General features: G+C 42.6%; 1 protein-coding gene across 1 annotated transcript in view; it reads right to left on the reverse strand.

The window, feature by feature from the left end:
* The window catches only part of stab2 (stabilin 2), a 59143-nt gene extending 57487 nt beyond the window's left edge, over positions 1 to 1656 (reverse strand). The window contains exon 1 of the mRNA XM_063211512.1: positions 1133 to 1656. Within this exon, the coding sequence (XP_063067582.1) occupies positions 1133 to 1228 (96 nt within the window). The 5' untranslated portion in view covers positions 1229 to 1656. The remainder of the gene's footprint in view (positions 1 to 1132) is intronic.
* Positions 1657 to 13999: the final 12343 nt, after the last annotated feature.

Genomic DNA, 13999 nt, shown 5'->3' on the forward strand with positions numbered 1-13999 from the left:
TAACCACAGAACTGCTGCTAGACTCTTAGTTTGCTTTGCAACACATCTAAGTGGAGTAGGCTACTGTATGTTTCTCTGAATGCTCTTTGGTCTGACCTCTCAATAATTCAACAATTGTCCTTACATCTCTTAGGAGATCGCTTATTTGATAGTTCACTGATCAATTTAATAGTTGAAAGGGTGTTGGATTTTTCACCTGACACTCAAAGTTGCTTCTTTCCATTCAACGTCTGCATTTCGCTAAAACGCATAGAAATGTTCGCACTGTTATCCGTAGTGCATGCTTTGGATATTATTCTCATAAAAGGCACTAACTATTATGGCTTGTTCAAATATAGCCCAGGATTCTGCTTCAGGCTCATTTGACCTTTACAATAGCCATAATTTGAATTTGAATGGGAGATTATCTAATTATTGAGAGGTTGCAACAATGACCATCTAGTAGATGTACGTGTTGGCTTGCCTTGAGGCTAATGTAAGGAGGCATTATACAACAGACTGCTGAGTAATCATTTAAAAAATTAGAACTCGTGCTAAGCCGGTACTAGCCATGCTACACCTTACTCATGAGGCTATGCCCTGCCTATATGTTGTATTGTAATGTGCATATGGATATTTCTGATGAGGAATTTGAAGGAGGTACTCCAAAATATCAGTCATCAAAAAAATAAATGTATAACCCAGAAAAGTATGCATATGCTCCGGTCCTCCTTGATTGATGAGAAGTAGCCCAGTTTTTTTTTTTTTTTTAAGGTCTTACTGTAATGCATGTTTAATGTTTTGAGAATATAGAATTTGTGCATACTGTTTTTCCTAGGTTAGAAATGTCAAACTGATACCTGTCAATCAATTTGCCAGAGTGTTTGCCACACTATAGCCTATGGTTGAACAGCAGAAGCCATAGGGTGACCGCTTTAAATACCAACCCTTACAGGAGTCATAACGGCACTCTAGAATATTGTAGTAGGCTGAACAATATTCAGTCGAACAACACATATTCAAGCATAGTAGTAATCTTTTGTGGGTGTATGTGCGTGTGAGAGAAAGAAAGAGGGAATGTGTGTGCATGTGTCAGCAAGAGTGTAAGTGTGTGTATGACGGAGCGGGAACCAAATAGTCTCTCATGGCCTACCTTGGGAGCAGCCATGGCAGACGTTCCTGATAGAATCCCAGAGTAGAAATAGAGGACGGAGAGCAAGAGAGAGCCTTGTCTCCCGGAGAGATCCATGTTGACAGGCTCACCTTTTTCACTCTCTCCCTCATCCACAGGTTCCCTCGTTCCCTCTCTCACTCTTCAACAGGTGTCCTTATTAGCTCAGTCTTCTCTCTCTCTCTTCAACAAGTACTTTTTTTGACTCACACTTCAACAGTTATTGTTTTCTCTCACTCTTCGTGAGGTGCTGTTTTCATCCGTCTTCAGCAGGTACACATTGACTCTTTTACTCTCTCTCTCTCACTCCTTTGCCTATCTATTCTATCTACCTGTTCTCCTGGTTACATCTGTTGTACAGTTTTGTCTCCGGTTCTATGTCATGGCCTGCTGGCTGTGTCCCATCACTTTTCGTCCTCTCTCGTTCTCTCTCTCTCTCTCGCACACACACATACACTGACCCTCACATATTCTGAGGCCTGTGGCTAGTGTGCTGTTCTGTTGCGTCCGCCTCTGTCCTTTTGAAATGCCCTCAATACCCATGACCCCTTCTCTGCCATCCCTCCCGCCTTCTTCCTCAAACATCATCATTGCATGCGCGTACACACACACACACACACACACATACCCCTCGCCCCTCTCTGCCATCCCGCCTCCTTCCTCAACATGTTCCTGTGTGCCACAGCAGAGGAGTTTGTGTGTGTGTGTGTGTGTGTGTGTCGGGGGGGCTCTCTCCCAGGCTGCCACTCTCAGCAGAAAAGGGAAAGCAAAGGAAGGATGGATGAAAAGCAAGGAAGGAGGAAGGAGGGATGTGTGTCTGCTAGATGGAGGGGGAAGTCATTGTGCCTGTGTGTGTGTGTGTGTGAGGGGGGCCTGTGGTCTCTTGCTGAGATAGACAGATACTACGGCAGATCATATTGTGTGTGTGTCTGTGCGTTAATAGTCAGAGCCACGTGTGTGTCTCTGTGTGTGTGTGGGCCGGGTGTTCTGCGTTCCTTTCTGTGTGTGTGTGTGTGTGCGTGCGTTTGTGTGTGTGTCAGCTTTAATCTTTAATAGTGAGGGTAATGGGACACAGAGAAAAGAGAATGGCAGGATGTCCTGGCTGTAAATAAGCAAAAATGCCCAGTCCTGACACACACACACACACACACACACACACACGGCACAGACACACATACGTACACGCGCATGCACACAGCAACATATGCACACAAAAATACTCTGTCATAACCACATCATATGACTATATGAGTTTTTAAGAGTCTTCATGCTTTTCTGTGAGAATGATTACACACATACACCAGTGCTTGACACTAACTTTTTTGCTTACCGGCCATTGTGGCTAGTGATTTTTTTGAGCCACTAGCCAGTGTTTTCACTAGCCAAACCTTTGTTGTCAGAAACATGTCACCGTTTTCTCATTACTATTTGTTTTTGTGCACTGATCAATGTTAAAATATAAATGCAGCATTGCATTAGTTCAATAATATATTATTATATATTATATATTTGTCAGAGTACACTCCTACAGGTTTATTAAAACATACAAGCAAATCAAATGTTCGTAACCCTTTATTACAACAAATATTCTACCACCAGGTTGCACACAGGGACACTTTGTGTGTGTGACAGAGAGAGAGAGAGAGAGAGAGAGAGAGAGAGAGAGAGAGAGAGAGAGAGAGAGAGAGAGAGAGAGAGAGACACATCTGCAGTGTACAAACACAAGACACATTAGAGGTCATCGTCACTACATTCATCATCAGATGAGTCTGCTTTTTCCATGTAAGATGGTCTTTGGGACCTGAGGCTTCCAGCATGCCACAAGTGAACAGCTGGGGCTGGATCAAATTGTGAAATTGGTGCAGATGATAGCTGTAGAGTTAAAAGATCTGAAAGTGTTTCACATTTCAGGCTGGCACGCCAGTCAGTTTTAACAAGTTTCATGGCACTGAATCCACGCTCACAGTCAGCTGTAGAAGCAGGGATGGATAGGATGAGGTCAATCAAGCTGAGGAGGTCTGAGCAGTAGAAGCGGAGTTGAAGATTGATTTCAGCCCTGGGTCGGCGTACAGCCTGGACTTCAGGATTGTCCACTGGTCCAGAATGGCGTCGGCATTCACTCCAGATTTCTCCAGCAGGGGTTTGAAGTGAGCCACAAGCTCCTGGATGTCTTTGTCACCAAAATCTGTCAGAAAAAAAGAGGCAAAAGAAATGTCAATGAAATATGCCATCAGTAACTACCATTTCATGTTTTGTTTAGCCTGGTCATTTTGCACTGCAAGGCAAGGCAAGTTCATACATAAATGCAGTTTAAATGTGCTTGCTTTACAGAAAAGCAAGATAAAAATAAATAAAAATAAAAGCACAAGACATGGTAGAAAAATTGAATAAAAATAGAATATGTAAATAGAATAAGAAAGGGCGTAAAAGATAAAAGCAGGAAATAAGGAGACTGTATAAAACACACACAAGCTTAGCTCACCATCATTCCTGTCCTCTTCTGGCCAGAAGCAGAAGTTAGTGAGTCGCATGGCACTCAAGACCCCATTGCTCATGTCTTCAAACCTATTTGCCATGGTTTCGGAGAGGCGATCAATTAGCCGGTCTTTGCTCTGGTGAATAGCGTCCTCATCACAGGGCCTCAGACTTATGCCCTCATATTGGTCAGCGCCCAGCACAGCTCTCAGCTTAGGACCAGGGCCCGGTTGCACAAAACACCTTAAGTTAAGTATTTCCCTTAAAGTCTGAGTTAAGGGTCCCTTAAGTGAAAGTCAGTTGCACAAACACCCTTAAAATGTCCCCTTAAGTTTTCCTTAAGGGTTTCCCCTTAAATATTTAAGATTTTCCCTTAAAGTTAAGAAGTCCCTTAAAGTTCGTTAAAATCGTTGCACAAAAGACCTTAACAACCAAGTTAAGGGAAAATATCTAAGGGACCGATATTGTCGCCTTAAGTCAGACATGGCTGAGTTTATGAACATTCAGCAACGTGATCAGCGGATTCAAAGAAGAGTTTTCCGCGACCGGGAGAACCCAATGGATACGCTTACCGACGAACAGTTGATTATTAATTATAGATTCGATAGACAATCCATATATGAATTATCCGACCGTCTCGAATTGGACCATGCTACCTTCAGGAGTTGTGCTCTCCCTGCCGTCTTGCAGCTGATGATTGCGCTGCGTTTTTACGCGACTGGATCGTTTCAATCGGTCATTGGGGACATTTTCCATGTGCATAAATCAACCGTGTGCCGTGTGGTGCACCGAGTCTCCAACGCCCTCACCCGACTCTTAAACGCCTTTGTCAAATTCCCATCAAAACCGGAGGAGGACGACATAGCCGCAAACTTTTTTGCAGTGGCCGGGTTTCCCAGAGTCTGTGGAGTGATAGACGGTACCCACATCATGATCCAAGCGCCGTCAGAGTATGAAGATCAATATGTTAATAGGAAGCATTACCATTCAATCAATGTTCAATTAATATGCAATCATGTTAACAAAATTACAAACGTAGTGGCGAGGTGGCCAGGGAGTGTACACGACGCACGTATCCTGGATGAAAGCAACATCGCAAGAGAGTTTGAGGAGGGGAGGCACAAGGGGATACTGCTGGGTGACAGTGGGTACCCGTCGACTCGTCCTTGGCTGATGACACCCTTGAGAAATCCTACCAACAGACCTCAGGCAAGTTGTATTTTTGGCTTATAGGCCCATTTTAATTTAACCTAGGCCTATTGCCTGCAAATGTGTCTAATATCAATTATTCTGTTGCTCCACAGGAAAAGTACAACCTCAGTTTGTGCAAGACAAGAGCCATCATCGAAAGGGTCAATGGCCAGCTTAAAAGACGGTTCCACTGCCTGCACTCGGAGCTTCGTGTTGAACCTGGCAGGGCATGCAAAGTCATCCTTGCGTGTGTTGTTTTATTTAACATGTCAAAAGACTTTCCGGACTTTGAGAGAGAGGTGGAAGAGGAGGATGAAGACGTCGAACAGGATGAAGAGTGAGGGGGTATGGAGAATGGCAATGTTGTGAGAGACACGATCATCAACAATTTTTTCAGCTAGTGTAATCTGCCTAATATTAATAGGCCTAATTAAAATAGTGTTTACAACATCATTGCCTGTTTTTTTTTTTTTAATGAAATAGGTCTATTAATGCAAGGTGTTTTTCAATGCAAGAATATTTTAATTTCAATTTTACTCTTCAATTGGTGAGACAACAATGGTAATTTCCTCAGACAGCTTGTTCAGCTTGTGCTGGAGTAACATGTTTTTTTTTGTTGAGGGTCTCAATTTCCAGGAGTAATTTTTGCTTCTGGAGAAGCAAGACCTCCCGCTGCAGTTCCAGCAGATCCTCTCCAGGCTTTGGTCTACAGTGTCAGAAACAAGAAACACAATTAGACGTGGATGTAGTGGGCTATAGGCTAAACCGTCATGTGCAATATAGTAGCCGAATTATTCCGTAACTTTGTAGGCTAACAAATGGATGAAGGCTAGGCCTACTTATTGGTTTGATCTGCAATTCTGTGACTTTGGTTCACATACTTCGCTGATGCTGCTACTGGTCTCATCCTCTTTGCAGGGGGGAGATCAGAAGAGTGAGGCACATCCTCTGTCACTTCAAGGGAACTGCAATTCATTCACGGTTATTTAATAATGCGCAGGTTACGTTGGCCTTGTCGTGTTTTAAATTAGACTAAGCTGAAAGAGGAAAGTAGGCTAAATAATTTCATTCACCTTTCCACGTGAACACTGCTTTCACCTCCACCAGGTATCCCACCCGTGACAGCTGGGGAGTCACGGCCCATTATTTCCACCACCATTTCTGCCTCGCTCGACAGTGGTTTTGCAGGTCCACCGCCACCTGTAACATTTAATTCAAAGTCATATAATAGCCTCCCTGTAGGCATATTTCACCGTTATTTTACTTAGAACCTTGGACTAGGCTACATAGAAATGTCGATTCGGGACGACTTGGACCGTCACTAGCCTAAACGCTAGGTGGTGACAAATCACGTAGCCTTAAGCTATTTCTTACCAGTTTTCATCGTCTCCTTGCGATGGGCGGACAGCTCCTTCCTCGCCTGGACCGCAAGGTTTTCAAATTTCTTTTGGACCTCCCCCACTGTCCTCTTCACCATATTTTGCGAGTTTATGGTCGCTGTGATTTCTTCCCATTGCTGCTGCTTCTTCGCAGCCGTTATTTGCGGGTTAAATTTGCTTTTTATGATGTATTTTCTTTTGTTATATTCCTCTAACAATACCACTTTCTCCTCCTCTGACCAGTTTGGCTTTCTCTTACCATTATCCATGTTTATAGATATATAAATAGCTGAGCTTAAAGCTTATGTTAAACGATATTTTGAGATGAATCTTCAAGAATGACTTAAAAAGTTTCCTTGGAAACAATAGAATTCTACCGTTGTAAACTCCTCTTTACTGTAGTAAATCCCTTAGGGCTTTCCCTTACCTAAGGGAAGGACTTAAGGCATTCTGTGCAACCCCCTTAAGTAGATCCCTTAGCTAAGGGAAAATGAGCCCTTAAGGGTCACACTTAAGGGAGAAAACTTAAGGTGTTTTGTGCAACCGGGCCCAGGTCTACATTATCAAAGAGAAGAAAGTACAAGCAATAAATTATTACCTTACAGAGATGTTGGCACATTATAAGTGCTGGCAAAGTTTATTTGGTGAATGTACCTGGTTTTGTATTTCAGAATAATGGCTCGGGTGGAAGACAGGCCATCGTGGATTTCTGAAACAGTTACAGATGATCGCTGCATGGTTAAAGATAGACTGCTAAGCTGACTTAACAAGTCATAAAGAAAGTGAATTGAAAGTGAATTTTATCACAGCTCCATCCTTCATAGCGTGGCGGAATCCTCTGGCCTTTGCCTGCTGTTTTTCACTGCCGCCTCCTTCAGATGTCATCTATTTGGAATATTTTAAAGCATTGAGACATTTCCATAAATTTGCCATTTCATAAATGTAAAACATAAAATTTAAACATGCACTTGCACTATTTATTCAATCGCATTGTAAATCCTTAGACGCTATAGGAAGTTGTATGATGTGAATTTCACCTAAGCTTATACGATACCTGGTCTAAATGGTGCATAAGTCCTCTGTAGCCCCTCAAGACCTTGTCCAGGGCTTGCAGAATATGCGATACCCACCGTGTTCCTCCTATTCTAGTGGGCATCAAAGCAGTCATGCCCACTTCCTTGCATCCTTGTTTTAAGTTTGCTCGATTTAAACAACTTTTCTTATAAAAAGTGTACAGCCCACTGAGTAGTTCCTCTACCTTTCTTGCCATGTTATTTTTGCCTAACGCATCTGAAAACGCCAGTTCAAGTCTATGGGCTACACAATGTATACCCAAGATGTATGGCCTGCCCTGGCGCAACTGAGTGACCACACCCTTCTTTAAGCCAGTCATAACAGAAGCCCCATCAGTAGCACAGGCCACCAACTTGTCCAGCCACCCTGCTCTGTCATTGTTCACTGACACTGAATCCATTAGCTGTTTAACTGCATCTGTAATGTGGGTGGCATCTGGCTTTTGTACAGACTGGACACCAACAAAATGAACATGGGTTTTCCCTGCAGTAGCAAACCTAACATAGACAAGTTCCTCCTCCATTGCAGAACTGTCGGTGGAACTGTCACTCATTATAGAAAGATATTGCACATTCTGTATTGCTTCTTTAAGTTTTTCCCGTTCGGCCTCTGCAATATAGTGCATGAACTGTTGTGCAGTTTTTGAATTGCGGTAGGTGCTGCCTATTTTCAGGCCCGTTTTCTCGTCCAACCTACAGAGACACAACGTTGACTAGCATTAGCGTTCACTAAAGTCAGAGAGGGTATGTAAACAGGTTGTGCTAAAGCGACGTGATGACGACGGTATAATAGCTGTCATTACAATATTATGCGTGGTGGTCATACAAAAAAGTTTAAGGTTACTTACTCGCACTGCCACACGTAGTCTGTGAAGGGTCGACTCTTCTTTCCGAGCCCGAGGACGTTTCGAAATAACAATTCCATTCGTTCCAGCTCAGCTGTCCTCATGACAAACAAAGACTTCATGGCGACGCTGTCTTTACTTCCATCCGTCTTGGCACGTTTGACTTTCAACATATTTAGGTGTGCATTTGAGGTTTCGTGGTCTTTAACGGTTTCAACTTTAAAATTGCTGGTACCGGCTACAAATGACAGCGCTTTCACTTTTTCGTTTCCGTATTTTCTACAGTCTTCGCAGTGCATAGTATTGGATGTCTTACTGTAAACAAGCCAGTTTCTCCCTAGTCGCCACTTCTCGTTAAACTGACGCATCGCCCTTCTATCAACATCTACATCGTTACTGTCAACATTACTACTAGTACTTGCAGAAGGTTGGGAAACGCCGGTCACATACCTCCACATTTTGAAGCTTCGGTGCAGACATCTTCTCTTCATTTTATCCGCTGTTATATCCTACTTTTCAGAGACGCCGCCACTAGTGTTTTGGGGACAAGCGCGCATGCTCGAGAATGTTGACAGGCAACGTGGGTGTTTATGGGTATTGTAGGCTCCCAATATCGCCTTGTATTGTGTTTGTACTGGAAAGACAGTCTGAGAAAACTTCAGCTACCGTATATTCCGATGTCCTCATTACCTTCGCCGAGACAAAGTCGGCGAAGGTTATGTTTTGACGGCTGTGTATTTATTTGTGAATATGTTTGTTTGTACTTCGTATAACTCAGAAAGAACTGAGCCAATTTTTATGAAATTTAGTGGGATGATTGGTCATGACCCAAGGAACAATCGAGTACATTTTGGGAGTGATTGGGTCAAAGGTCAAGGTCAAGGTCACGAAAAGGTCAAAAACGTAAATTGAGCCGATTTTTATGAAATTTAGTGGGATGATTGGTCATGACCCAAGGAACAATCGATTACTTTTTGGGAGTGATTGGGTCAAAGGTCAAGGTCACGAAAAGGTCAAAAACGTTTTTTCTTTGCCAAGCACTATAAGCCAGAACAACGTGTGCATGCTGAATTGAATAAGAGGTCAAGACTGGGCCAAAAATGTAATATTACGATATTCCGGTTCCGTCATGTTATGCCCCACACTCTGAGGATGTAGGCGAAGGTTTGAGCTCTACCGAGTGCCCGTTCTAGTTCAGAACAGTAATGGACCAGCCAGATTGGCTAGTGAACCTTCAGTTTCTGATTTCCACCCACATTTGGCCGGTTGCGGGTGTTAGTGTTAAGCCCTGACATACACGCTCAAACAGATGAAGTTCATGATTCGGTTTTGAGAACCTCACCCCAGACAGTTATGCCCTCGATCCGGTTTCTGCAGATTACGTGCGAGTGGACACAATTCGTGCATGAACAGGTTAACGTGCGTATTTCTCGCGAGCGTAAGATACTGCATCCTTACTAGGGGTGTAAATCACAGCCTTCATGACGATATGATACGGTATCGATTTCTTTAGTCAGGGATTAAATTTTTTTTTGATACTTAAGAATTCCCCACGATACGATGCAATTCGGTTCAATTCGATTTTTTCCAATTACTTTTACACTACTATTGTGTTATGGAGCAAGGGCATTGCACAGGGGCCAGCAATTCGATTCTTTTCAATTCTTAAGAATGCCCCACGGTACGATACGATTAGATTAAATTGCCAGCCAATACTTTCGATACATCGATACATTTTGATTTTATTTACATCCCTAATCCTTACACATGTGTTTCATGCGCTATCTTCAAAATCCCTGGGGGGAATCTGCACAGTTCTACGCCTGTGTTTCAAGGTGAAAATGACAATGGCCGTCTCATTGAGCGTGTCCGAAATTACAAACATTTGTGCGATCATACTTCCCAGTTGCACTTTGATAAAGGAACATACACATGTAGGAGAGGTAGCAGTATCGTTCAGGGAGTCCTTTTTGTTTTGTTTTTTTGACACTGATACCACCAATATCTTGGTCTACTGCTTTTAAAGTTACCATGTGTAATTGGTTGCTCGCGGTGACGTGCATAATTTAAGACGTGCAGCAAGCTTACGGAGGGCCTTACACTAGCATGAGACACATGTGTTTGCCGCTGCCAGAGAGGCTCTAACTAAATTCAAAGTATTGTTAATTCATCCATTTGGGCTCTTACCGCACAAATAGACCAAGCGCGACATGAGCGAGGCGAGCGACAGAAGTAAATGACTTTATTGAGTGTAAAGACTTGACTGTATTGAGTCGCGATTCTGGAGACTAGAGACGATTCGCACACTGAAAGTCACAGTTTAAAGTTAAAATCCCGACTACTCTCTATGACGCGGTTCGGCGACCAGCCGCGACAGCAAATTACTGTATAGAAGTCAGTGACGCCAATGGGAATGTTTGAATGCTTTGCCTTCTGCCAGGGTGTCTACAGGTTTGACCAAGTCAAAATTAAGACATTTTAAGACTTTTCAATACCATTTTCCAAATAAAATTAAGACCAACTCGCGGCGTTTACAGGTTTTAGCAAGTCAAAATTAAGACATTTTAAGACTTTTCAATACCATTTTCCAAATGAGATTAGGACCAACTCGCAAGATCAAACACGGGTTCAAATGAAGCACAAAAACCAATTGGTTATTTACATTAATGTAGCCGTTTGAAAACACAAAACTATACACAATGAAACTTTACACTAAATAAAATTCAATAATGCGTTCTAAATTACACTAGATGGCTACAACTCCCGATTTCCGTCGCAAAGTTCATCACATGGCTGACATAATTATTCCTCCCTAAATTAAGCTCCACAAATGTAAGACATTTGGGTTGAAAATTTAATACAAAATAAGACTTTTCAAGGCCTTATTTGGCGAAAATGAAATTTAAGACTTTTTTAAGACTTTTTAAGGACCCGCGGCCACCCTGTGAAACGGACATACGGTAGTCGCTTCAATAGCTCTCAAAAACTGAGGCGCTAAACTGAACTCAATAGAACAGACCAACCCACTGGGTGTATCCAATGCAGACTCCTGTCTCCCACTTGTTCTTATGGCCTCGCCCCGCCTCCAGGCCCTGCCCCCGTGGAGAAAACATTAAAGTTTCCCCGCTGTCAGACTAGGCACAACAACTTTTGGGGGACTGTTCTTCATTTACAATCCCGATTGCAAATGAGAAAATGACATTAGAATTGTGCTTTTGCAAGATTTAATTTTCTGTCATCATTGACGTCAGCACGAGGTCACAAGCAGGCAAGTGAGCAAGTGAGTCCGCATATTGGAATCCACCCACTGACGCACTGGTGGGCAAAGTTGCTGTTGGCTCGCTGAAAAGTTGGTAGAAGTTGCTAGATGGCGCCATGACGTTACGTTTGACATCACAGCATCTCATATGGCACACTGATCTGTAGAAAACACGCCCACATACCTTCATTCATAATACAAATGGGCAGTGGGCTTTTGGAGATTAGAGCTAATCTGCAGTCCTTCTCAACCATGGCAAATTATTCTGACGGCAGTGCAGAGTTACAATTATGTTGAAAAAAAAAGATTTTGGTCACTAAAAAGGTGTGTTTTAAAAGTCGACAGATTCACCAAAAGTCACTTAAGTCGCTAGATGTGTTTTTTTAGTTGCCAGGGATGGCAAAAAGTTGCTAAATCTAGCGACAAAGTCCCTAATTTGGCAACACTGTCTGGGGGAGTACTTGCAAAGAATCTTCTATTACAGAAAGAGAATTCAAACTCTGCCCACCCAATACAAATGAGAGTGCTCAATGGGAGCATTATCCCCTCCTTCTACTTCTCTTTCTGTTGTGTTTGGTGGCGACTTGAACAAGATGTGCGCTACCGCCATCTACAGTGATACCGGAACTCTCAAAAGGCCAATCCAAAATGAAGACAAAGTGGCGGGTCGTGGGTGAGTAAATGTTTCCAAAACCAAAATATTTCTAAATGATCTCAATAACTAAACTAATTAACTAAATTATTTAGAAAACATTGCAATAAACATCTTCTATTGGAGTAAGATACTTCAAGCCCGTGCATTTCCTGGATCCATGTGATGTCAGGTGAACGCTCCTTTAGAAGACCTTCAGTTATGAGACCTTTGGAATCTTACGTTTGAGAGGGAATGAAGTTCCCTGGGCACTGTAGATGGCGGTAGTACACATTGAAGCCACCATCAATCACCACAGACAGAGAAGAAAAAGAAGGGGACAACACTAGCCTTGCGACGCCATCCTCTGTATTCCACCCAAAGATTTTGGCTCCGCACATTGGCTATGTGTACATGATGTTTTTAAGTCCGATTTAATAAATGCGATTTAAATAGATCGATTAGATTAAGAGTTATTTTGCGATGTGTATACATGGCACTTTCACTAAAAATGCGATTAAACGTCTGGGGAAAATAAAGCATTGCGATTGGACAGAGGACACACGTGCTGAGCGAGCCAAATAAGGCACGGGGACGTGGTCCAATGCCACCGAGATGCAGGTCATCTTCCCCACGAAAATCGTTGCCTCAGGCGGACTGAAATCACAACATTTCCCCCTTTCTCCCTGGATCATTTACAATGCTACATTAGCTACCCTGTTAGCATAGAAAAACGAGTGGTCAAATGGTAATGTGGAGTAACTTTGTTGTGCTTCATTACTTCGTGGGGCACTTTTACATCAATATATGGAAGCCACAACATTTATAGTCGCTTAGGGACTTTAAATAAAGCAAAACTTTCATGTGAAAATCAACAGGAAGTGCCACCATGTTTTTCTCACTAGCGAAGAGCACGGTCTCTTGGCGCCATCATGTGGTCAACGAGCATGCGTGGAACGACTGGATTTATTGTAATTCCGAATAAAAGGTTACATGACAGAGGAACGTGTTTAATCGGATTTAAAAGAGGAATAAACCACCCACTTTAATCGGACTTAAGTTTAAATCGGAATAAACTTAAATCCTGTTCGGTAAGTGTTTACATGATATTTTTAGAGTGGAATTAAGTTTTAATTGGACTTAAGTGTCTCATGTACACGCATAGATTGTCTGGCAAAAGCCTTGAGCTCGGTTCTCTCAGTGTTTCGCCAATCGGCAAACAGTTGAGAGTGGTGACGTAGAACTCACCCGCGAGCTCCGTTACTGATTGGTTATGGGAACTATGTTCACACTTTCGTTTTGTTATTTGTATGCTTTTGCGCCGCTATAACGTAACAGGCATGCTAATAAAGCACAATAGAGTTTGGAACTTCAATTATCGTCCACGGAGACGGATTCCTCATGGCTTTTGTCAGACTGAGTCAACAGTCGGCTATTCGCCCAGGCTAGGACAACACCCCCTTAAGCTGGGCTTACACTGAGCGACTTTTGCCCCGATTTGGCACTCGCACGACTTTTTGGGAGTTGGGCTGATTTCTTGCTCAATCGCAGGTCAATCGTGAGTCTTGCATCGTGCAGTGTACATGGGGTAACGACAAGCGATTTCACCTCACGAGGAGACCAAACTTCACAATCCTTTGCATTGGGAAGGCGGAGTTTGGGTTATCTTACTCTAATAGAAGATGTTTGATTGAACCATGTCGTTCCCAGCAGGATAGACAGCATCGCTGGACTCTTAGGGTCAGTGCTACTACTTTGAAAAAGTAACTAATTACAAGTACCAGTTACTAATCCAAAAATAATTACGTTATTAACTGCATTACTTCAATATAAAAAGTAACTAGTTACCAGGAAAAGTATTGTTTGCGTTACTTCTTTTTTTTTTTGCAGAAAATGTCAAAGAAACCATAGAACAGTTAAATGGGGTTTTCATCCTTGTTCTGTGATGTTATGATGATGCTACTGTCAAATATGTTCATGACCTAGGCCTATCAAT

This window comes from Engraulis encrasicolus, chromosome 12 (genome assembly GCF_034702125.1).
Source record: "Engraulis encrasicolus isolate BLACKSEA-1 chromosome 12, IST_EnEncr_1.0, whole genome shotgun sequence".
Taxonomy (NCBI): Eukaryota; Metazoa; Chordata; class Actinopteri; order Clupeiformes; family Engraulidae; genus Engraulis; species Engraulis encrasicolus.